Here is a 26,782-nt window from a genome sequence, read left to right on the forward strand (position 1 = left end):
TCTTTCTGCCTCAGGAAAGCAACTGTAAAAAAGGCATGACAGCGGCTATATTTTATTAGGGGTTTGAGGAGGGTTGGTTTGCACCAAAGACACTCACAAATTTCTACAGATGTACCATGGAGAGCATTTTAACTGGCTGCATCACCGTCTGGTGTGGGGGCGACTGCACGGGACCGAAATAAGCCGCAGAGATTTGTAAATTTAGTCAGCTCCTTCATGGGCACCAGCCCCTGTAGTGTCCAGGACATCTTCAAGGAGTGATGCCTCAAAAACGTGGCACCTATCCTTAGGGACCCCCATCACCCAGGGCGTGCCCCCTTCTCATTGCTACCATCAGGAAGGAGGTACAGAAGCCTGAAGGCGCACTCTCAGTGATTCAGGTCCCCTCCACCATCCAATTTCTGAATGGACATTGAACCCATGAACACTACCTCACTACTTTTTTATTTGGGGCAATCTCTGTTCTCCCCTCTTTTGTCGAGTAGGAAGAATACAAAAGCTTGTGAAACATAGAACCCGTCTCAAGGACAATGTCTATCCTGCTGTTATCAGACTCTGGAACCCATATGCAATAAAAGATGAACTCTTGAATTCTTCCCTCCAGTCTATCTGCACTTCATTTGTCTTTTGCACTGCCCTTTCTCTGGAGCTGAAACACTCTATTCTGCATTCTGTTTACCTGGAATGATTTGTCTGGATGGAAAGCTGAACAAAAGCTTTTCACTGTATCTCAGTACAAGTGACCATAGTAAACCGATTCCAATACCAATTGATGAGAAAGTGCAATCACAAACAAGAGAAAATCTGCAGACGCAGGAAATCCAAGCCACACACACAAAATGCTGGAGGAACTCAGCAGGCCAGGCAGCATCTGTGGAAAAGAGTACAGTCGACGTTTCGGGCTGAGACGTCGACTAGAAAGTGCTGTGGAATTTCCAGAGGTTGTGAAACTTATTTTCTTTCCACTGGAGCCCAGCTCCCTCAGGAGTGAAGCATCCATGCTGAAAATGAAACTTCCCAGCTGATTCACTTTCTCATCTGTAAGTTCAAGCACCCCTTATTGCTGCCACCAAACCTCCTTTGATAACAACTGATTTTTCTGCACAGTATTCTGACTAACAAAATACACACACACCTCCCACAAAATTGCCCTGGAAAGGGAGATGACTGCCCAATCAATTTCATCACTGCTACAGCTAATAAAGAACACTCAGAGGATAAACCTCTGGTTGTTTAAAATGTGCAACTACAAAAGCAACCACAGCTCCAGCCACTGCTTCCCAAAGGCATCTTTGTCCTTGCTCCTCTCCAGAAATTATTGGTGCAAATTGTTTACTTTGCCCTGGGAATGGCAGGTTACCAGTGTAATTTCCCAGCACCCATTGTTCCCAAGGGGGAGCGCAGTCAGAAAGAAAGTGGAACAGCTGCTGGAACAAATGCCCATGCGCGGTTGATGGCTGGTATGTACTCAAGCCTGTTTCTGTGTTGTGTATCTCCCAAGGGTAACTAATCCAATCCTAGCTCAATAATCCCCTTCACAGCAGCTCCGTCACCTCACCACTAATGTGCCTTCGTTCAGCAGGGTGAGTGAAGCAGGATTCTTGATGCTTCGTCCAGGGCCAGGAGACACACCTCACTCAAGAGTGGAGATGCAACGCTTCAAGCAGAGGCACACACTGCTGTCTGTACAGGCCGAGTGTGCTCATGTGGCTGATGGAGAGGCCCTCGGAACTGGCCACCCTCTACAACCTTCGCTATCCTTAGTCAATAAAAGCACAGGGGGTGCGGTGGGAGGATGTCTCTGGAGAAAGTGCAGGGGGACCTCGGGGGCATTCTCCCACAGCACTCGACATATTACGGTACCAAAACAGGTCACAGTATGAAGTAATGTGTTTGGTTAAAATCCCAGAGCATCAGTAAGTTCACTTTCCTCCATCAGGGAGATTTCGTTACGGCCTTGCACCTTCTTGTCTATCTGCACCACACCTGCTCTGTAACTGCTACACTCTATTCTGCAATCTCTTATCATTTTTCCCTCGTACTGTCTCCACATACTTATCTTTTGAAGTGATCTGTATAGAAAACTTACAAAACTAACTTTCAGTACGTTCAATGATGAACCAATTCATTGATGTTGTATCCCTGACCTCAACACCACTCCACCCGTCAAATTATCCATCAGTGACTTCAGCTTGCAACACCAAACTCCAGTCCAGCTTCCCCTAAAAGTTTTAAATAATATAACATCATCAAAAGCCCAGTGGGTCCGGCAGCCCCTGTTGTGAGAGAATAACATTTGGTGAAGGCCGTTGACCTGCAGTGTTAACTCTCTCTCTCTCTTTCCACAAGTGCTATCTGACCTGCAGAGTGGGTCCAGCATTTCCTGCTTCAGCTTTCAGATCACCAGCTTCAGACATTGTCAGTCTTTTAACTGTGTTGTAGCAGGGAAGGATCCTAAGTACACAAGGGAAGTGTGGAAAACTGGGACAATGTACAAAGCTCTTTGAAGGAATAGTGCACATCCATGAGGAACTACGAACATAGCGGGAGCAGTCATTCACCCCCTCCCTTCAACAAGTTCACGGTTGATCTTTCGTCTTGGAGCCACTTTCCTGCACTGAACCCAAATCCTTCTTTCCTTAATATCCACATTTCCATGAATCTCTGTTCTGGATCTCCCCCATGAACACGTCTCCACAGTCCTCTTGAGTAGAGAATATCAAGCTCCACTGGGCCTCTGAATGAAGGAGTTTCTTCTCATCTCTGTATGAAGGTTGGTCTCTTACATCGAGGCAGTGACCTCTAGCTTTAGACTCAGACAAGGGAAGAGACATCCTTCCAGCACTACCTGGTCAAGCTCTATGAGAATTCGGTCTTTTACAAGAGATTGCCACTCATTTTCTTTTCTGAACTCCAGACAGTAGAGACCAAGTCTGAATAATCTCTCTCAGTTGGACTAAGTCCCATTCCAGAAATCGATCTGGTGAACCTGTATTGTAATCCTCTATATACAGGTATACAGGCGGGAGGAGAAGATGGCGATGCGATGCCTCTCCGGTGATGATATCTGTTATCTGTCAAGTAAGAGGCCGTGCACAATTCTGATTTGATGGAGGCAGAGGTGAGAGCAGACTTCTGAAATGCCTGTTTCTCTGCCGCCACTACTGTGTGATCCAAAATCTCCGGAGGGGAGGGCCCCGAGTCCTCGGCTTTGCCTGTTGCCAGGCGGCCGGGGCGGGGTTGAAGCGCTCGGCAGAGATGGTGCTCAGTGCTTGGTGTCGGAGGGCTGGTTGGAGGCTCGAAGTTTTTGGACAGACTCAGAGTTGGACTGTGGTCAGGTGCTTCCAGGATGCTGCATCGGCAAGCTTGCGGCGCTGGAAGCTCATGGCAGGAAGAGTTTCTCCCTTCTACCGTCTGCGTGAGATGATGGGGCTATCGGGACCTTAAGATTTTTTTTCACCGTGCCCATGGTCTGCTCTTATCAAATTATGGTATTGCTTTGCACTGTTGTAACTATATGTCGTAATTATGTGGTTTTTGTCAGTTTTAGCCTTGGTTTGTCTTGTGTTTCTGTGATATCATACTGGAGGAACGTTGTATCATTTCTTAATGCATGCATTACTAAATGACAATAAATGAGGACTGAGTGTTCTCATAATCTAACCTAATCTTTTCCTAGGCAGGACGATCAGATCGTACACAAGATTCCAGGACCAACCTCAGCATGGCATTCTACAATTATAGTTTTTTATATATATATATATATATATATACACACACATACCTACATATATATATGTATTTATGTAATTATAGTAATCCAGTCCTCATATCCTCTTGCAATAAAGGTCAATATTCCAGTTGCCTTCTTAATTGCTTGCTGAGGTCACGTGGTATCGGCTAAGGATTTCTGTACAAGGACATCTGATCTTCATGAACACTAACACTAACGCAAGGCAGCGACTATATTTTGTTAGGAATTTGAGGAGATTTGGTTTGTCACCTAAAGCATTGGAAAACTTCTACAGATGTATCCTGGAGAGCATTCTGACTGGCTGCATCACCATCTGTATGGGTGGGGGGGGGGGGAAACTGCTCAAGATCGAAGTAAGATGCAAAAAGGTTGTAAAATTAGTGATCTTTAAGGGGTGGTGCCTTAGGAAGGTCCCAACCATCCAGGACTTGCCCCCTTCTCACTGCTACCATCAGGTAGGAGGTACAGAAGCCTGAAGCACACATTCAGCGATTCAGTAACAGCTTCTTCCTCTCAGCCATCTGATTTCTAATTGGACATCGATCACTACCTCTCCAATAGGTACATTTAATGTCAGAGAAATGTAAACAATATGCACCTTGAAATTCTTTTTCTTCACAATCATCCATGAAAACAGAGGAGTGTCCCAAAAAATGAATGACAGTTAAACATTAAAACCCCAAAGCCCCCCCAGCTCCCCCTCCCATGCATAAGCAATGATCCCCCCCCACAAGCAATAAAAGCATCTGCACCCCCACCGAGCACTCAAATGTGCAACAAAGCATCAATAAAGACACAGACTTGCAGTACCCCAAAGACTACCCATTAACCCGGTATTCAACATACCACAGGCTCTCTCTCTCTCTCCCTAATAAGGGCAAAAGAGGCATCCCCATTTCACTGCTTATTGTTCCTGTTTTTGCACCACCTATTTAACTATTTAGTACACAGATATACTTACTGTAATTCCATTTTTTCCTATATTTATTATGTATCACATTGAACTGCTGCCACTAAGTTAATAAATTTCACGACACATGCTGATGATATTAAACCTGATTCTGATTCTGACCTGTGTCGGCATGCTGCTAAGAGAGCTTCGCAGCACCAAAGATCAGGGTTCAATCCTGACCTCAGATGCTATCAGTGTGTGAGATTTCCATGTTCTCCCTGTGACCATGTAGGTTTTTTTCCTGGGTGCTCTGGTTTCCCCCCACATCCCAGTGATGTGTGGTTTAATTGGTTAATGTGTGGTTTAGTTGGTTAATTGCCCCAAATGTGTGGGTGGGCAATGGAATCTGAGGGGATTTGATGGGAATGTACGGGAAAGGGTTTCAGCAGAAATTAGGGAATTGGAGGGCTCTCCATTCCAACATAGACTTGATGGCCCCATTCTTTTTTGAAAGGAAATGTGGGAATAAACTAGATTTTAAAAAAATCTTCTTTTTCCCCAGCCAAACTAAATGAATGTGCAACTATTCCAACTATATTCCATCAATCATGCCCTTGCCCTTTCTGTCAGCCTATCTCTATCCCCTCTCTCACTACCACCTGGCTCTGTATCATCAGCAAATTCTGTTACATTTCACCTGATGTCCTCACCCAAATTGCAGTGACGGGCCGTGAACAACTGGGGCCCCAGCACCCCATTTCTCGCGCCCCCCCCACAGAGATAAATGGGTTGTACAGCTGCTTCCTCGCTGTAGCACTCAGTAACTTCCCAACACAGTTACAAATACTGTGTTTGTACTTGTTTTTTTTGAAGAGTTACTCTAAACATAGCCATGCAATAAGATGACCTGCTGCCAATGAGTCAGCCTCTTTACACAGGGTGCACTGAATACTTCAATCCCACAAAAGCCACATGCACGTTCTGATGAAACGTTCCGGATTATCCGCGTGAGGCCACATTCCGTGGGGAAGATGGAGTGATGATATAAGTATCTTCCTCCCTCACAGATGCTGCTCATCCCAGTAAATTCCTCCTGCAGATTGTTGCTTCACTGGTAATAAGATTGGTGACAGAACACCAGAAGGGAGCTATTGCTATCATTAATCCCTCAGCACATGGGAGCAGTTTGTGGATTCCAAATCCCTTTATTGACCAAGATTAAATTTGTAATAAAAACAAGAGATGCTGGAAGTACTCAGTGGTCTGAAAGGAGACTGCAGATCCCGTAGATTAAATCTGTGATTGATTCATATAACTCAGTGGTGATTATTTCCTAGATTTGTTTGCCCAAATAATAGAGTAACTTATCTTCTTAAAATGCAAATGTAATTTTGCTTTCAGACTTGGGCTCTATTTTCAGTAATAAAACAACCATTAACTGTATTTAATACAGAAAGGAGATGGAGACAATTTATATTGTACTGAAGACCAATGTAACTGGGACGGACAAGAAAATTGTGGGCAAATTTTGACCGTGTGAACAACAGATGCTATTGAAAAGCATTCACAATGTAAATCTCTGTGAATGATAGTTAGCGCTAGATAATTTTAAGATTCTAGACCTTTACGCAATTGAGAGAATTAGATACTGGATGGGTAGAGTCTTGAATCATTGAGAGGAATGGGATGGTTATCTGCTTTTGTCTTCACAATGAAAGCACATCCGAGGAACCTAATGTCCAAATGCATGATTTGCAAAAGTCAAGTAAGCAGGTACTGAGAGTAATTGGGAAAGTTAACTGACCATGAATGTTTATTGTTAAGGAAACTGAATAGAAAAGTAGTGATGATTTGCTTCTAGTTTGGTGTGACCACATCTTGAGCTAAATGTACTGTATTAGAAGGAGTTCCCAGAGGGTTTATTTGACTGATATCTGGAATAGGTGATTGGCTTGTCAGGGAAAGGTAGGGCACTTTGGGATTTCAACCACCCAACAGTGAAAAGAACAACTCAAACATATTGGATAGTGAGGACTCTTGAAAGAGTGGAGTTGTCTTCTCTGTTGGAGAAGCTAAAAACTGGGGGTCAATGTTTAAAGATTAAAAACCAGGGAAAATTTTTCTCTCAGAGGGTCACAGGTCTTGGGAACATTTGCTCAAAGCTCAATGGAAAGCACGGTCTTAGATTATTCTTAAGATGAGGAAGGGATGAATGGTTACTGGGCGTAGATGGGAATGTGGAGTTGAGTATTCAGTCAGGCCAGCCGTGATCTAATTAAATGATGGCGCACGTTTGTGGGGGAGGGAGCAGATGGGTTTTGTAAGTTTCTCTCGTTGGTGAGGGAGAGCTTGCTGCTGATTCTCGAGTCGGCGCGGCAGACCTTAACATCGTAAATCAGCGAGTTGCCTTGTTTATGTCTCCCTTCTCGGTGAGTGACACCTCTCTACCCCTTTATTGGAAAGAGGCATAGAGCCCGTGGTATTTCAAATTATCAGGGAGAACAATTAGTTTTTCTTGTACTGCAGATCATGGTCTTTCCTGGGGGCTTTGCTATTGCCTGCTTGGTGGGTGAAGGTTGCTGATGCTTTTTGCTGAAGTAAGTGGGCTGGGGGAGGGTCGATGCTTTGCAGTTGCTTGTGTGTGTGGGGGCTTTGGGGCTCTAACGTTTTTTACCGTCACTTATTCTTTGGGACACTCTTCTGTTTTCATGGATGCCTGTGAAGAAAAAGAATTTCAGGATGTATATTGCATACATTTCTCAGATATTAAATGGAACTATTGAACTCAAGGTCATTGATTGGAAGAGACGTGCTTGAATCATGATACCTCTTCATTGGTGTGGCATTTTGGTAGGCCAAACCCAACCTGCTTCCACAGTTTTTGTGGCTGACTGGTGAACTGAAAGAATTTGGATAAAGATCAGATTAAAAAAAAGACGTAATCAAAAAGACCTTTGGTTATCCAGAAAGTAGATGGGAGGAAGAATGGGCTTCCTTTCCATTAGTGTTTTGTTGCTGTAAGGACTTTGGCTTTGGAAATGCTCGTCATTACCTTCAACCGTTCAACACTTATGACAAAGGCAAAGTTATACTGGGAAAAGGATAATCCGGCTGACAGGTGACGCTGTGTATTGAAATGGTTCAGTAATACACCAGCAAACCTTGTGGAGGGCTCAGATTATTAAACCCTTAATTCCAATCAATTACAGACTAGCTGATCTGGTTAATGAAAAGCCTTATTCACAGGAAGTGAAAGGAACTAAATGCAGTGCTGCAAATAATTGAACACGGTACCGCCCACACTCAACCCTTTGTTGACACATAACAGAAACTGTTTTTGTATTTTATTGGTGGCGAAATGGGCAACTATTGAGAAGAAAATTTTGCAAAGTGCATTTTTCTCAAAAAATTAGGGGGATTAGGAGAACAATTTTGAAAATTGTGGGACATAAATTATTCTTAAAGTATAGGGAGAAGCCTGGGTTTGGAATGTTACTTGCTTCAGTCACTTATTGGAGGAATTTTCAGAGACTTAGAGGAAATTGTACAGTGATACTGACACTGAAGAAAGCCATTATGCCCATTTGGGCTATGCCAACCTTTTGTATAGTACTTGTTAGTCTCATCCATAGAAACTTAGAACTGGAGTAAAATATGTGTGGGAGTTGATTATCAGGCCCTTGAAGGCTGTCCGCCATTGACCAGAATCGTGGCTGATCCTCTGTCTCAATATGATATTTCTACTCTCTCCCTATAGGCCTTGATGCCTCTTGTGTGCAGAAATATATTCATCTCCTTGTTAAGTGCATTCAGTGAATTATCCTCCACCTCCTTCTGTTGTATAAAATTCCACAGGGGCACCAGATCTGAGTGAAGAAATTGCTCCTCATCTCAAATGCTTTACTCTGCAGCCTTACCAGCTCTATGGAGGGCAACTGAAACCAACCAATCAAAGGGAGAATGTGCAAACTCTACACAAACAGCACTGGAGGCTCTGCCTATCATTCTAGGCCACTGCCCCAGCCAGGGAAAAATCCTCCTCACATTTCAATCTATCAAGTCCTTTCAGAATTTCATACATTTCACTGAATCTCATTTCATTCTTCCAGACTCTGGTCTGGTGATCGGCTCAGTCCCTCCTAATACAACTGCCCCCAGCTGCATGAAATTGTCTGGTATAATGTGGCTGCACTAACCGTTAAAAACATTCCACATCTCTTCTGAGATAACAGTACAGTTCAACAGAAGACAACAGCAGGAGTTTCACTATAATCGTAACCACGTTCTTCACACAGGTGGTGGTGGGCAAGCTGTGGAAGACGTGGTCCAGGTGTGCATATTTACAGTGTTTCAAAGACAGGTACTTGGATAGGAAAGGTTTTGAGGATTATTGGCCATTTGCAAGCAAATGGGACTAGTTTTCATAGGTACTGTAGTTGGTGTGGACGAGTTGGGTGAAATTATGATCCTGAAAAGCACTGGCTCATTTGGGTTTGCTTGGTGCTGGTCTGCAAGGTTAAGCAGCCGAAGGGCAGGGTCTGTAGAGAAGGCCACCAACGGGGGTTCAGATTGAGAGTAAAACAGTTGTGAGTGACACACAGAGATCTGTGTGTCCTAAACAATGCCAAGAATGAAAAAGGATCTAGAGTTTTCCCAGCTTACATGATGAATAAACTCTTCTCGGGCTTCCAGCTGGGTACAGGTATCATTTGTAACTGATGTTTCAACGGCAAACTCTGCCATCTTCATCAGGGATGATGCCTGGGCATGTCTAGCCCTAGTGTCCATCCTACCTGATTGGCTAGTCCTCATCCAATCAGGTTTTTGCTCTCCCACCTTGTTTGCAATTGAATTCCAGTTCTTACTTAGAGCGAGACCTTTGTCTTTGTTAAAATTATTTTCCTCTAGTTTTATTTCGATGGCTTCCTTCACTGGAGAGTCTCCACGAGGAAATAAAACAATTACACACGACGTTCCTACAGAGTGGCTACAAGGTGACCATCCAGAAACCCGTAAGGAAGCTCAAATCTCAGCTTATGTCGGTCAAGGATGACCTGGGACTCAGGACGGCTAGCGTTTACAGGATTTCCTGTGAATGCAGAGCAGCGTATATCGGCCAGGATGGGATGCACGGTGGAAACCCGCATCAAGGAGCACAGGATGTGGATCTTTTTGGGTTATCCAGAGAAATCGGCGGTAGCAGAACATTGCATTTGCAATGGCCATAGGATTGACTTTGACGGCACAAAACTACTGTGTCACGCACTGGCCTTTGGGACCACCTGATGAAGGAAGCTATTGAAATAGAACTAGAGGAAAAGAATTTTAACAAAAACAAAGGTCTGACTCTAAGTAAGAACTAGAATTCCATTATAAACAAGGTGGGAGAGCAGAAACCTGACTGGATGAGGACTAACCAATCAGAAGGGATTGATGACCGGGGTGGGGGGGCGCGGGGGTGGGTGGTATAAATGCCACCGAACCAGACATGCCCGGGCATTATCTCTGATGAAGAGGGCAGAGTTTGTCATCGAAATGTTGGTTAAAATCGATACCTGTACCAGGCTGGAAGCCCAAGAAGAGTTTGTTATGCCAAGAATGTTTTTCATTTGCTTGTTCCAATTTATGCTGTGATACAAGATCTCTGACAACTGAGGCTGTGTGTGGAATGCAAAGTCCTGGCAGAGAAGGGAATGACCTCCTGCAAGTTCTGATGGAAGTGTGAAGTAGAGGGTGACAAGGGTTGTCGGGTCCAAGGGGTGTCTGTCACTCAGCAGCAGCAGTTAATGGCCAGGACCTAAAGTGGCTCCTTTGTTAAACATGATATTGTTCTGCAGTGAACTCTGATCATCTCTTTCTGATGATTCCAAAATTCCAATGCACTGGCATCTGCTGCACAGAGTGAGTGGAAACCAACCAGGGCCCCATTGATAACCATTGCCTTCAAACTCAACAGGACTTCAGTTCCATGCCCTCATTAAACTGATGGGCCCATTTCACAAACAGTTTTTAAACCTATTGGGTCATTGGGAAATTTACTAAACTGCCTTGCAACATTAAAGAAATAACAATTTGAAGTGTTTTGGCGTATTACCAGGAATAACATCCAATAACCAAACCAATCTGCAAGTCCAGCACTTCCAAAGTCCATTAAGGCTGTTTTTACTCATCCACAGCTCAGCAGACTCAGCCAACATTAACAGGGTATTTAATACAGAACATTATTTTTATTTTTTGTTAACTTGTTCACCGGTTGTGGGTGTTACTGGTAAGGGCAGCATTAACTTACCATCTTCATTGCCCTTGGAAAGATGGCCCGTTTGAGATTCAACAATGTTACCGTGCTGAGTCATCCACCATTGACACCGCGGACATGACTGTTGACCAGACCGTCAACTGGACCAGCGACACACATACACAACAATGAAGCCCCGTGGAGAGGGAACTCACCTCCTGCCACCCTGAAGCCTTTACCCCACCTGCCAGGTACAGACCAGGAGACTGATGGAATACTCTCACTTGACTGGATGAATGTACTAACATTTGTAGATTCAACAGTGCCCGTCCACACCCTAAATGGTACACCTTCCACCCTCTGCCATTTGTAACATCTGCACAAATCTCCTCAACAACTTTCCAAGGCTCCTTTGTGCACAAATCCAGAATCTGTGACCTCTAGCAGAAAGACAAGGGCAGCAGATGCATGGGGACCTCCATCTCCTTCTCCTTCGCCACCCAACCCACCGTCCCGAAACGGAAACCTAACATTATCCCTTCATCCAGACTGAGCCGGCATCCCGGAATAAACTCTGCAACATCTCCAGGTGTTCCAACACGGAGACAGGAACTCCTCACCACCATCTCTCCAAGGGCAATTGAGATGGAAAATTAATTTGACCCTTGCCTCAAACACCCACCGGTGAACAAGTTAACAAAAGATAAAAATAAAGTTGTGTATTAAATAATGTCTGTTAACCTTATCTGGGGTTACTGAGCTGACCTTAATCCATTCGTTCTGGTTAATTGTTCAACGTGACTGTAAGTATGCTACTTTACCAGTTAAGCCTTTGTGAGCACAGTGACCAAAAGAGGAATTTACCTTTTCTTTAAGACTTGCAAGCAATGCTTGTACTTCTGACTTTTCCTCCTTTACTTTCTCCAGTTCCAACTCCTTTTTCCTGTATTCCTCCTGCAGAGCAAGTAGTTGCTGTTGAGAAACAGGGCTGTTATTAGTTACGGGGCCAGGCCAGTTATTAAAGTCCTCTGAGGTGAAAATGGCTTACATCGTGTTTATGGTGGCCCCTCCTGAAATAGGACTTGGTGGGAGGGAGTAGGAGGGATACTGCAGAGGTGATGCAGCACCTCACACCAATAATATTCTGCTCCGTTGCCTTGCTGGAATGATTACCTGACATGGCAAAAGAGCTTCTGCCTGCTCAGTATCCACTGACCAAGTCAAATTTCAGCAGTGAGTGGCCAGTTCATCAGTTTTAAACTTGGTGGATAATATCAAATCTCTCTTTAAAAAAAAAATAGCATGTTGATGAAAGGAGAGATGTTGCTCAGAAACGGGCCAGTCAGCCCACTAGGTCCATGCCAATCACCAAGCATTTTACACTGATCCCATTATATTCATCCCACATTCTCATCCAGTACCAAGCAATCTAATTAAACTAGCAATGATCATGACTTTTCGATCTGAGAGGAGAACCTGCAAACTCAGGATGTTAGGGTCAAATCCAACTCTCTGCCGCCGTGAGGCACCCACCCTACCGGCTGTACCACTCTCCCGGCTGTACCACTCTACTGGCTGTACTCTCTACCAGCTGTACCACTCTACCAGCTCTACCTCCTACCGGGTGTACCCCTCTACTGGCTGTAGCACTCTACCGGCTGTACCACTCTACCGGCTGTACCACTCTACCGGCTGCATCACTGTGCCGATGGTGTACAAATCCAAATGATAAGTTATTTGAAGATTTGTTCAGATCAGCTGAAACCTTAGGACCATTGCTACTTCTATCTGGTAATTCTGCACACCAACTAGAATGTTAGTTATAATTATGTTGAAGCAATTCTTTGTAGCTGTCAAGTATAACACTCTGTATTATCAGCCGAGATATGTGTGAGAAATACTAATATTGCTGTTCTATTGATGAACAATTGCATCTTTACAAAGAGCGATGATCACTCTACAGAGCAGTCAGGGCCATCAGCTGCCCTCATTATCATTTGTGGAAACCACGAGAGCAAACGACAGAGATATTTTACCAACGAACTGTAGAACATCTCGGTTTAAGTAGCATGATCAATGCACCCACAATGATAGTCTGGCTTCCTACACATAGCTCTCAGGACTGGTTAAGTGAAAAAGATGGCAGATGATATGTAGGAATGTGCGGGTATGCAGAACAGAAAGCAGAAGATTACTTAAACAATATGAGATCACAGACGGCAGCAGGTTCCAGGGTATCAGCTAGGATCTCCACCATTCAGGTTACATTGTCTTCATGCAGCCATAATTGGACAAGAGCTATGGAAACCTGAAGTTCCTCACCACGAGGGTTGGGATCAGCTACTGCCCTACACCCATCCCTTGAACCGACCTGCACAACTCTAACCCTACCTCATCGCAGAACAGCATAGACCACTTTATGTCTCCATCAGAGACAAATCCTGCATTGGAGACAAAAGAGACTGCCGGTGCTGAAATCTGGAGCAATAAACAATCTGCTGGAGAAGCAGGACAGGTCGAGCAGCATTTGTGGGAGGAAAGGAGTTGTCATAGTCATCGTCATAGTCATACTTTATTGATCCCGGGGGAAATTGGTTTTCGTTACAGTTACACCATAAATAATAAATAGTAATAGAACCATAAATAGTTAAATAGTAATATGTCAAGGTTTGGCTTGTAGCCCTGTATCAGGATGTGTTATTTTGCACTCGTCTGTAGTTTGTTTTTCTCTTTAGTGCCTCTGTGTGTTTTGAATCTATGTGGCTCTGATGGAAGCAAGTTGTCATTGTACCTCTACTTCATCGTAAGTGTACACATGACAGTAAACTCAACCGGACACCTACAAGACACAGGGAAAGTAAGTTTGCAGGGGCAGCAATAGTTAGGAAACCAATGCTAACAAAGACAAGCAGGGAGATGGAGTATAAATTTGGGGAGGTTTGCCAACTGTGTTAGTGAGGCCATACCTGGAGCATTGCGTGCAGATTTGATTTCCTAACTTGGTGCCCTTCAGATTGACACCTGAGGTGAAGGAAGTCTTGAATGAAAGGGGTTTGGGGCCAAAGCCAACCGGAGTTTATGAGAACAGGTGTCATGGTCTGGTCCATGAAGTCCGCATTCCAGTTCACCATCCGGTCCATCGACCCTTGCTCCAGGTTTTCCTGTCTACCCTGTTTCTGTTCTTGCTGAGCGCTAATTGAGGCAGCTGATGCTCGATGGGGCTGGCTGCATAAATACATTCAGAGACCAGGGCGTGGCTGCTGGATTGTTCTTGTCCTTACTCCTTGTATCCCTTCCCCTGCCTTCTGTTTCCTCGCCTGAAGCCCTGTCTTGTCTTGCCGGTAACTCTCACCTTGCCTCGTCTCCACTGCAGTTTTGTCCTGGAGCCACCCTGTACCTAGCTCCCTTCCTGTCCCTTGCCTCTGCCGGGTAATTCAGGCCATCTTGCCATTACCCTGCGGTAGGTTCTGTCCCTTCCTGTCCCTTGCCTCTGCTGGGTAAGCCAGGCTGTCTTGCTGTTACCTACAGTTGGTTCTGTCCCTTCCTGTCCCTTGTCTCCGTTGGGTGGAGATCCGTGCCCTGCCCAGGAGTACCACGCCCTGCCCAGGAGGAGTTTCAAGACCCCAAGCCTCTAGTCGAGCCTTGCCCCAAGCCAAGCTTCAAGACCCCAAGCCTCTAGCCTATAGTCTCAAGTCCCTGGTCTCCAGCCTCGCCTCAAGCCTGAAGACTTCAGCCTCATCCTGCCTGCCAGCCAAGTCATATCCTTGCCTAGTTCTGGGGTCCAAGCCAGAGGCAAGACCCAGGTCCTGAGTTCTTGTCCAGTCTCAGGCTTGGAGTCCAAGCCCGGGTTCCTAGCTCTCTGATCCAGTCCTGTTCCAGGTTCCCGGTTTTTGGGTCCATGTCCGAGCCCTCACCCTGCATCCTAGTCCTGTCCCTAGTACTTCAGTGTCTGTGTCTTGCCAGACCAGAAGACCACCATTTGGCCCCTCAGGCCTCCCCCGCCCCCCACCATTCAATATGATCATGGCCGATCTGCTCCCGGCCGCAACTCCGCCATCTGTGCCTGTTCCATATCCCTCACTTTTTCAAAGTTGTGGCTATCGACCCCCAGTGTGCGCAATCCTCCTCGGTAGAGAATTATAGAGATTCACAGCCTCAGCACGAAGTCGTTTCTGAGCACCTCTGTTTGAAATGACCGACCCCTAATCTTGTAAACAGGGGGCTGTCTGGAAACTGAGGGCACTATTGTAGTTAAAGGATCATAAGGCTGCGAGGTGGAATGCCTCAGACTGTGGACAACATCTGACATTGTCTAGCCTAGGGAACTGTGGATATTGACCTTCTGAGAATATTATCAAGGTAGAACACAGAACAGTACAGCACAGGAACAGGCCCCTCGGCCTGTGGTGTTGTGCCAAGCACCGTGCCAAATTAGACTAATTCCTTCTGCCTGCACACGATCCATATCCTTCCAATCCCCACTTACTGATGAGCCTATCTAAAAGCATCTTGTACCTTTTCTGCTTTCACCACCATCACAGCCAGTGTGGTCCAAGCAGCAGCCACTCTTATGTGTAAAATAACTTGCACCTTTACACCGCCTTTAAACTTTCCCCATCTCAATTTAAGTGTATGTTTTCTAGTGTTTGACATTTCCACCATGTAAAGGATTCTGTCTAACCTAACTATGCCCCTCATAATGTTATAGTCTTCTATCAGGTCTCCCCTCAGTTTCTGAATCTCATGGGAAAACAATAATAACAGTTTGTCCAACCTCTCCTGACACCTAATGCCCTCTAATCCAGGCATAACCCTGGTAAACCTCTTCTGAACCCTGTCTAAAACTTCGACATTCTTCTTGTAGTGGTGTGACCAGAGCTCTACACACTATTCAAAATGTGACCTGCCCAAAGCTTTATACAATCGAGTGCAGGTTAACCAAAGTGTTATTCAGAACACAGAACAGGAACAGACCCTTCAGACCATGATATGTGCCAAACGAATTAAACTAATAATACTTTACCTAATCCCTCTGTCTGCATGTGGTCATCACCCCTCAATTCTCTGCATATTCGTGTGCTTTCTAAGAGCCTCTTAAATGCCTCTATCATATCTGCTTCCACCACTATCCCTGGCAACGTATTCCAGACACACACAACTTCTTGTGTAAGAACCTACCCTAAACGTCTTCTTTGAAGTCAAAGTCCAAGTAAATTTATTACTAAAGTTTATATATGTTACAACACACAGTACATATATACAAAGTACGTACAATACATAGTGGATTCTGGTTAATTGGGCCATTGGTTACTCAGGGCAGCTGCTTTTCTGGGGCAACTCTTGAAGAACAAAAATAAATCGAGATTCCCTTCATTTACTTGGGACACTCTGCAGCTTAATTGGGACAGGAGGCTGTTGCCAACCGATTTCTAACTAGCGTTAGTTGCGCGTACTTCTGTGGCCTTTAGGCACCGCACCATTGTGAGAGCAATCAGTTTTAAACCAGTGTCAATTGTGTGTTTGTGTTTACATAGCAGTGATCTTTGTCAATGAGAAATGAGTAGTAAGACAATTCAGAATGGTTTTATTCACTGTGGTTTCAAGCATTCAGGCTTGGGGATGCCAGAAATAGCCAGGAGTGAAAATGAAATGATTTCACTACTTCAACAAGTTGGAAACTACGAAGATTTTGAACGTATCGACAATCCTCTTGAATTCTACAATGAAAATGAAGATTTGGAGGGAGCAATCGTCAAAAGCATTGCATGAAGTCTATTATCTGCACTAGGTGTCTGCACTGATTTCGTTCGTTTAGTCAATCAAAAGAACACAGCAGTGTACACTGGATGAATTCCTCTGTGGATAGCAATTAGGAACTAACACATAGTCTTATAGTACCGCAGTAGTATTAGTGCATTCTAATTTGTTCTGTATTTCATTTAAATACATAAGTTGTTACTCAGTTAAATGGTAGTTTGTCTTTTTCATACCTTTTTAACAATTTCAATAAAACTTTAGCTAATATGGACAGCCTCTTAATTGGGCCAAAATGTACTAGTCACAATGTGTCCCAGTTTTCCAGGATCCACTGTACTACCTTGAGATTCATTTTCTTGCAGGCATTTACAGGAAAAATAAGAAATACAATGGAATTTATAAAAAAAATTAATTATAATCAAAGACTGATGAACAACCAATATGCAAAAGAAGACACCTATGTCAGGACGCTGTTTGTTAACCATAGCTCAGCATTTAACACCATCATTCCCACAGACCTGATCAATAATTTACAGAACCTGGGCCTCTGTACCTCCCCCTGCAATTTGATCCTTGACGCCCTAAGACCACAATCTGTGTGGATTGGTGATAATAACTCCTTCTTGCTGACGATCAACACTGGTGCACCTCAGGTGTGTGTGCTTAACCCACTGCTCTACTCTTTCTATACCCATGACTATGTGGCTAGGCATAGCTCAATTACCATCTCTAAATTTGCTGATGATACAAATTGTTGGTGGAATCTCAGGTGGAGATAAGAGGGTGTACAGGAGTGAGATATGCCAGACAGTTGAGTGGTGTCACTGCATCAACTGTGCACCCAATGTCAGTAAGATGAAAGAGCTGATTGTAGACTTCAGAAAGGGTAAGATGAGGGAACACACACCAGGGATCAGAAGTGGAGGGAGTGAGCAGTTTCAAGTTCCTGGGTGTCAGATCTCTGAGGATGTAACCTCGTCTCAGCATTTCAATGCAGCTATAAAGAAGGCAAGACAGCGGCTATATTGTATTTGAAGTTTGAAGAGATTTGGTTTGTCAACTGAAACACTTGAAAACTTCTATAGATGTACCGTGGAGAGCATTCTGACTTGTTGCATCACTGTCTGGTATGGTGGGGGGGGCTACTGCACAGGACCAAGATCAGCAAATTTGCTGATTATACAAAGATTGGAGATGTAGTAGAGAGTGAGGAAGGTTTTCAGAGCCTGCAGAGGGACTTGGACCAGCTGGAAAAATGGGCTGAAAAATGGCAGGTGGAGTTTAATACTGACAAGTGTGAGGTATTGCACGTTGGAAGGACAAACCAAGGTAGAACATACCGGGTTAATGGTAAGGCACTGAGGAGTGCAGTGGAACAGAGGGATCTGGGAATACAGATACAAAATTCCCTAAAAGTAGTGTCACAGGTAGATAGGGTCGTAAAGAAAGCTTTTGGTACATTGGTCTTTATTAATCAAAGTATTGAGTATAAGAGCTGGAATGTTATGATGAGGTTGTATAAGGCATTGGTGAGGTCAAATCTGGAGTATTGTGTTCAGTTTTGGTCACCAAATTACAGGAAGGATATAAATAAGGTTGAAAGGGTGCAGAGAAGGTTTACAAGGATGTTGCCGGGACTTGAGAAACTCAGTTACAGAGAAAGGTTGAATAGGTTAGGACTTTATTCCTTGGAGCGTAGAAGAATGAGGGGAGATTTGATAGAGGTATATAAAATTATGATGGGTATAGATAGAGTGAATGCAAGCAGGCTTTTTCCACTGAGGCAAGGGGAGAAAAAACCAGAGGACATGGGTTAAGGGTGAGGGGGGAAAAGTTTAAAGGAAATATTAGGGGGGGGCTTCTTCACACAGAGAGTGGTGGGAGTATGGAATGAGCTGCCAGACGAGGTGGTAAATGTGGGTTCTTTTTTAACATTTAAGAATAAATTGGACAGATACATGGATGGGAGGTGTATGGAGGGATATGGTCTGTATGCAGGTCAGTGGGACTAGGCAGAAAATGGTTCAGCACAGCCAAGAAGGGCCAAAAGGCCTGTTTCTGTGCTGTAGTTTCTATGGTTTCTATGGAGAAAAGCTACAGAAAGTTGTAAACTTTGGGGGCGTCACGTGATGATGTGGGATTGAGACGTGTGAATCCAGCTCTCCCTTAAAAAATCAGCAAAGTACCGTTTAAACAAAGTAAAGTTAATAAATACTTTCTGAAAATTACTTATAAACTTCGTAAGACTACTCTACGATATGCCTCGTAAACCGCAACAGAAGAAGTCTGCTGTTGTGAAGTCGCCGCGAGATGGGAAGGAAAAAGGGCCTACTGCAGCGATGGAGCCTTGGATTCAGGTTGGATCTCCTTCGGAGGAGACGTATTTTATCTCTGGCGTAGAAGAACAGGGAGCAATGGCGGCGGTAGCGGTCTCTCGGAAGAAGTTGCCGGAATTGCGCATGCGCAAAGAAGTACACAACTTAAACTACAAGAACCGATGGCCACTGCAACTGAAAGCGACTCAGAGTCAGAATTGGATATTGCAGAGAATACAGATGAAGAAGAGGAGGAAGAACTGGAAGAGACTGGAAGTAAAGGAGACGACAGAGACATAAGAGAGGCTTTATTGCAATTAGCAGCTGAACTAAAAAAATTAAGAACAGAGCTTAGAGACGTGAAGATGTGCTATGATAAAGCTATGAAAAGACAGGATAAAATGGATAAGAAACTTCAGAAGATGGAAAGAACAATGATATTAACGATAGAATGGAAAAAACAGAAAATGATGTGCTCGTCTGGAACACGGAAAGAAATCGACTATTGGAGAAAGTGGACGTGTTGGAAAATTTTAGTAGACATAATAACATTGAAATTATTGGTCTTAAAGAAGGTATAGAGGGAGATAATCCAATAGAATTTTTTCAAAGATGGATCCCGAAAACCTTGCAAATGAAAGAGGAAGACCGATCAATTGAAATTGAACGGGTACATAGAGCTCTAAGACCAAAACCACAAGATGACCAATATCCACGATCAATTTTAATACAATTCTTAAGATTTCAAGCCAAAGAAAGGATTCTACAGGCGGCTGCCCAAGCTGCCAAGAAGAGAAAAGGACCACTGATGATAGAAGGGAAGAAAGTTTTTTTCTACCCTGACATAAGTTATGAACTTTTGAAAAGAAGGAAGAAATTTAATCCAGTGAAAAAAGCCCTCTGGGATCATGGTTATCAATTTATATTGTGTTATCCTGCAACCTTGAAGATTTTTTTGCCTGGTGAAGAAAAAAGATTTTTTGACGATTACCGGAAAGCGGAGGAGTTTGTGCGAGATTCTTTGAATATTTACCAGATACAAGAACAAACCCAGGGGACCGAGATGGATTGAAGATGAAGACTGGATCAAGGATTAGGCCTGTTGGATTTTTAGGTGGATGAATATATAAATATATTATTAATTATATAAGGGAAGGGAAGAAAGGTTAAAATTTGAGGAATATTAGTTGGGAATAATGACATTAATTTTTTTTATATATATACAATTTTTGTTATGGGGGAGCTGGAAGAAACACTGACCAATTGCTACGTTATTCATGTGTGCAAGCGTGGCAATAGCCACGACCCGCACAATGGAGGGGGGTAGTGCTGTGTATCTTTTCATTCACAACATTAGTGGGGGGGTATTTTGTTTTTTCTTTTTTTGTATTTTATCTATCTTTTTTTTCTTTTTGCCTGGATGATTGGGAGGGAAACACTTAGCAACATGGTGAAGTTCAAAGAGATTCCCTAGGGAACTATGAGAGTTGAGAAGCTAAGTAATGTTTTAGATTTTAAGAGATAAATATGAAACATTTTTGAATATTTGGAGCCCTTATTTATAGCTTCAATGATGAAGATTTTAGTTCCTTGGGGGAAAGTAACAAATATATATAAAATTTATTTTTATCCCATGGAGCATGTGCAAACCTTCCAATATTCAGGCGGTTCCTTTTTTTCCCTTTTTTTTCTTTTTTTCTTTTCTCTTAGGTAGGAGTATATACTGGGGGGGGGGGGGAGGGGGGAGGGTAGATATTATTTTCTCATGTATCACTTTGAAAACTCAATAAAAATTATATATAAAAAAAGAACTTTAAGTTTCAACACCTTGACAGACAGTCAGCAATCACATTGTCCGTTCCTTTTATGTTTTATTTTAATATCAAATTCCTGTAAGACCAGGCTCCAACTTAGTAACCTTTTGTTTTTATCCTTCATAGTGGCCAAAAACACTAATGGGTTGTGATCAGTGTAAATTATCAGTGGTTTCCATGCTGGACAAATATAAACCTCAAAATGTTGTAATGCTAGTACGATTGCCAGTAATTCCTTTTCCACAGTGGAATAAGTTCTCCGATGGACATTAAACTTCTTAGAAAAATAAGCCACTGGGTGTTCAATCTCCTCTTTGTCTGTCTGCAACAGCACTGACCCGCCGCTTCGTCGCTAGCATCTGTTGCTAGGGAGAAGGGTTTTGAAAAGTCAGGCGCATTCAATACAGGGTGGTGACACAGAATCACCTCCAGACTCTCGAAGGCCTGGTGACAAAGATCGTCCCACACAAACTTCGCATTCTTTGGCAAGAGCTTAGTAAGAGGTGGTATAATGTCCGCAAAGTTTTTGTGAAACTTCCGATAGTACCCCACCATCCCCAAGAACCTTCTCAGGGCTCTCTTGTCTGTCGGGGTGGGGACTTCAGAGATAGACCGCACCTTAGCCTGCATCGGAGCCAGCTGCCCCTGTCCTACCACATACCCCAGATAAGTGACCTTAGCGTGGCCGAATTCACTTTTCGTGAGGTTCACTGTCAGGCTGGCTTCAGACAGCCGTTTAAACAGTTCCTCTACTGCCACAATGTGCTCCTCCCACGTGTCACTCCAGACCACTAAATCGTCAATATACACTTTGGCGTTCTTTAATCCTTTTGTCACTGAATTAATCATCCTATAGGGGTGTGGCTTACTAGGCTGACCTGATGTGACAACAACACCATGTACCGTCCCTTTGCATCACCTCGGGACATCCGGACATACATCTGCATGCCGGTTAATTAGCTTTATCAGCGGCTCGCTCTGTTCAGGGGATAAGTGAGAGACCTTATCAGCCAAGTTGGCCAAAACAATAGAGTTCTCCAATCTGGTCAGCACCATATTCATCTTTTCAAGATGGGTTTTCCCCTTATCAGGTGGCACCCCAGCCTCATTAATTTTCGTGATAACACTGACTAGGTCTGTTTTCTTATCGTGGTAAGCTGTTAACATATTAATAGGCTCTAACTGTGTCGGTTCACGTCTACAACACTCAATAATATCCTCCCTCATGCTCGGCCAGTAAAACGCTTTCATAATTCTATCGACTGTTTTCCTCACCCCAAAATGTCCACCGAGGGGTATCTTGTGGGCCAGGTTCAAAATCTCATCCCCATAAATTTTCGGCACTACCACCTGGTGCACCACCCCCCACTCATCATCTGCGGGCACGGTACTTGGTCTCCATTTCCTCATTAGAACTCCCTCCTTCACATAATAGCCCACTGGCTCCCTTTTTAATTCTGCTTCAGAGAGCACTGTCTCCATCAAAACCATCAGCTCCTCGTCTCGTTCCTGTGCCTGTATAAATTCCTTCCTCGCTAATGATAAGTCTACCTCAACTCCCTCACTTCCTTCCGCTTCACTATGCTCCTTCTTCTCACTTTCTAACCCCTCCTGGTACAAGGCTGGTAAAAACATCTCAGCTAAATCTACATTCACTTCGGCAGCCTTTCTGGACATGCGCTGAGTCACTGCGCAAACGGGATAAACCTGTGAGTCCATGGGCGGGGCCTCAAATCCTGGCAGGCTTGCTTGTCAATCTTACTGCTGGGTACACCTCTCTGCTGGGTACACCACATCTTCCATCGGTAGTTTGGGCCTCACCCCTATCGTGGCCGGTCCGGAGACCAAGTCGCTTTTTAGGTGTATCTGGTGCGAAGGTACTGCTTCCGTCCCTTTCCCAATGCCTTTTATCACACTGACCTCCCCAGTCTCAGTCTCTGAACTAAAGTCTAACACACTCCTTAAGATCAATGACTGACAAGCCCCAGTGTCTCTCCAGATCCGTACTGGAACTGGGTTTGACCCCTCCTTCATCCACATCAATCCGGCCGAAATAAACTTCTCGCACCCTTCCTGAACTCTATCAGACCTCTTCTCCCCTAGCGGTTTGTTTGCCAGCTCAATACAGCCAGTCGGAGTCGTCAATTTTCCTTTCCCGGTCTCCTTCTTTGGGGCAAAGCACCTGGATGCAAAGTGACCAGCTTTCCCACAATTATAGCATACGACCCCGGGAGACTTCCTACTAAATTGCTCCTGGTCTTCCTTATCCTTCTCACTAGTCCCCGGCTTACTTTCTGGCTCTTCCGGCGGACTCTCTCCGCCCTCTCAACTACCCTTCTGGTAGCTTTTACTCAGAGTAAACTTTGCTTTGTGTGTTAACGCGTACTCATCCGCTAACTTGGCAGTTGCAGCTAAGGTTTCTGCCCCTTTCTCATCTAGACAGGGCCTCATACCTTCAGGGACACAACCTTTAAACTGCTCAATCAGTATTAGCTGTAGCAGTCTGTCATAATTTCCAGTGACTCCTTTCGAGGCGCACCAACGCTCGCAATACATCTGCATCTCAGGGGCAAACTCTAAGTACGTGCGGCCCCACTGCTTCCTCACATTTCGGAACCTCTGCCAGTATGCCTCCGGGACCAACTCATAAATCCTGAGTATTGCCTCTTTCACCACATCATACCATTGGGCATCTTCTGCAGACAATGCCGAGTAAGCTTGCTGAGCCTTCCCTTTAAGTACGCTCTGAAGCAAAACAGCCCACTTATCCCTCGGCCAGTCCTGACTTGCAGCAACTTTTTCAAAATGTAGAAAGTACTGATCAACATTGGCCTCCTCAAATGGAGGAACCAGCCTAACCTTCTGGGTCACCCTAAACCCTCCACCTTGGTTCGGCATGGGGCCCTGCGCTAGCGTCATCCTTAACCTCTCCAGCTCAAATTCCCTTTCCTTTTGTTTCTCTCTCTCTTGCCGTTCTAACTGCCTGTTTCTCTCTTCTCGTTCCGGCTGCTTTATTCGGAACTCGTGCTCGAGTCTCAATTTTTCTATCTGCAGCTGCACTGCCTCTCCACCCGGTTTGCCCGTAGATACCACCTCCAGCTCCCCTTGGGGAAACACATCTTTAGATACATAATGCTCAACGATAGCTCTGTGCATCTCTGCTCTCCTCATTGTCAGCTTCCCCTTAAAAAGATTCAACTGTTTGGCAACAGTTGCCAATTCTGATTTCCTGGCATCCTCTAATGCCTCCAAGGTTGGCGCCTTTAGAAATTCCTCAATCTCCATTTCTGCTGTTTGCCCTTTCTTTCTTTCGGGAATTTTAACCCAATCAATTTACCCAGTCCCAAATTTGGTGTTCAGAATCCTGGACGAGATCCCCACTTACGTTACGTACCCTGTAACTGGGTTGCCAAACCAGCAGAAATGGAACACTCGTTGGAGTCTGGATTACTAGGCACTAATAAAGTTTTATTAAAGAAACAAATAATATAGTACTCTAATCGTAAGGATAGAAATGTAACAGGTTAGCAATGATAATACACACATATACACAGAACTAGGGTAATAGGAATCAACCAAGCTCTATTGCAGTCTAGGGGTAAAATGATCAGTCTTACAGTGACGTAGAGTTCATTTCAGCTTAGTGCAGTTCGCAATAATCGCTGTTGTACCGTAGGAGAGAGAGAGTGGGGGGGGGATGCAATTTGGTTCAGGCAGACCTTTGATGTCTTCTATCCCGCTGTGGTCACCGACTGTGACCCCTCCGTTCCGGATACGATCGTTCTTCCGCGGTGAACCCGGCACCCCGGCAAGGGCAGACACACACCCCAGGTTCCCACCGATCGTACCTTTAGACCCTGCGAGCCTATGGTCGGTTCCCGCGAACCAGACCTCCAAACTTCCACCACTTGTGGGGGCACACTGCTCTTTCCAGGGTCTCATTGTCTCGTGGTCTCGTGGTGTCCCGTGCCTTAGCGAACCTGCTCTTTTTATCCCCCTGCTGGGGTATCACCTGTCCATCAAACTTCAAACAGTTCAGGTTCAAAGCAACCGGTCTGTCAATATTCTGAATTGTGTTTCTTTTCCGTTAATTCCTCTCTCCTCTCTTATTAGCATTTTGAATGTTTTTGCATTGTCTCTCTCATCTCTCTCATTAGCATCAATCGTCCGATAGCTTGGTTTGGCGTCACACTATATTATCATACATTGCATTGTACTGCTGCTGAATAAGTTAACAAATTTCATGACACATGCCGGTGATAATAAACCTAATTCTGATTCTCACTGTGCAAATAAAAAAAAATACTGAGAATTTGACAACACACACAAAGTGCTGGAGGAACTCAGCAGGCCAGGCAGCATCTATGGAAAAGATTAAATAGACAAAGTGTCAGACCGAGACACTTCCTTTCCAGTCCCAATGAAGGGTTTACTCTTTTCCACGGATGCTGCTTGGCCTGCTGAGTTCCTCCACCATTCCAGCATCTGCAGATTTACTCGTGTTTGTGACTGAGAACATGAGTTGTGAAGAGCCCTTGGAAGTGAGTTTGTAAGTTGCAGAATCAGTTCAGAGTTGTGGCGAGTGAAATTATCCACACTAGTTCAGGAGCCTGTTCCTGAACCTGACAGTGTGGGACCTAAGGCTTCTGTAACCCTGCCTGATAGTACTAGCCAGAAGAGAGCATGGCCTGGTGGTAGGGGCCTTTGATGATTGGTGCAGGTTTCTAGTGGCAGTGCTCCAAGTCAGTAAGCTCAATGGTGGGATGGACAGGGCTATATCCTCCACTTTCTGTAGTTTTTTCTATTCCTGGGCACTGGTGTTTCCACACCAGGCTGTGCTGCAACCAGTTAGCATACCCTCCACTGTAGAGGCCAAGTCTATGCCGTGTTAAGGAAAGAGAAGTGTTTCCATGCCTTCTTCGAAATGACACTTACATGCTGGTCCCAGGGTAGATCCTCTGATAAGATAATGCCAAGAAATTTGAAGTTGTTGACCCTCTCTACTTCTGATCTGCTAATGAGGACTGGCTCGTGATACTCCAGCTTCTTCCTCTTGTGGTCAGTAATCAGTAATCAGCTCCTTGCTTTTGCTGACGTTGAGTGAGGGGTGTTGTTGTGGCACCACTCAACCAGATTTTCAATCTCCCTCTTATATGCCAATTTAGTCACCAGCTTTGACTCAGCCAACAACAGTGGTCTCATCAGGAAATTTAAACATGACATTGCAGCTGTACTTGGGCACATAAACATTGGCATAATGTGGGTAAAGCAGGGGCAAAGTGCAAAGCCCTCGGCCTTAAGGTGTACTTGTGCTGGTGGCGAGTGTGGATGAGATACTATCGCCAGTTCATGCTAACTGGGGAAACTGAGGATCCAATTGCACAGGGAGTTATCGAGGCCTAGGTTGCGGAGCTTGCTGATGAGTTTTGAGGGGATGATAACATTGAATGCCAAGCTGTAGTCAATGAAGAGCATCCTGATGAATGCATCTTCACTGTCCAGGTGTTCCAGAGCTGAGTGAAATGGCATCTGCTGTTGACCTGTTGTGATGGTAGGCAAATTGGATCAGATCCTGGTCACTTCTCAGGCAGGAGTTGGTATACTTAATAAACAACCTCTAGAATCACTTCATCCCACTGTGCTATTGGAGGCAGTTTATCACTTTCTTCTTGGGCACTGGTGTCATTACTGCCTGCTTGAAGTCAGTGGGGACCTCAGAGTCCTGAAGTGAGAGGTTGAAGATGTCCATAAGCACTTCAGTCAGTTGATCAGCACAGGTTTTCAGTAATTGGCCCTTTCTCTCCTTAAATTCATGCCCTCAAGTATTAGACATTTCAAAAAAGATACCAGCTAGCTACAGTATGAATAATTTCTTATAAACTTCTGTGGCAGCATCACAGCAGAGAGGGGAGAGACAGGGTTAATGATTCAGTTGGATGATTTATTTTCGGATGGGACCTTTAACCATCCTGTAGGCAGCTGCACCATAGTTAACCATGATGGAGATGCAAGAGA

The 26,782-nt window shown here is 44.5% G+C and overlaps 1 protein-coding gene across 2 annotated transcripts in view; it reads right to left on the bottom strand.

Moving 5' to 3' along the window:
• The window catches only part of enox1 (ecto-NOX disulfide-thiol exchanger 1), a 420,328-nt gene that overhangs the window by 31,662 nt on the left and 361,884 nt on the right, over positions 1-26,782 (bottom strand). The window contains exons 11-12 of one of the 2 annotated variants that reach the window (XM_072260824.1): positions 11,746-11,853; positions 7,292-7,362 (exon numbers count right to left, since the gene is read on the bottom strand). In XM_072260824.1, coding sequence (XP_072116925.1) covers positions 7,327-7,362; positions 11,746-11,853 — 144 coding nt within the window. In that variant the 3' untranslated portion in view covers positions 7,292-7,326. Of the gene's footprint in view, positions 1-7,291; positions 7,363-11,745; positions 11,854-26,782 lie in introns of those variants that run through there. The other variant, XM_072260823.1, reaches the window with a different exon arrangement.

This window comes from Mobula birostris, chromosome 6 (assembly GCF_030028105.1).
Source record: "Mobula birostris isolate sMobBir1 chromosome 6, sMobBir1.hap1, whole genome shotgun sequence".
Taxonomy (NCBI): Eukaryota; Metazoa; Chordata; class Chondrichthyes; order Myliobatiformes; family Myliobatidae; genus Mobula; species Mobula birostris.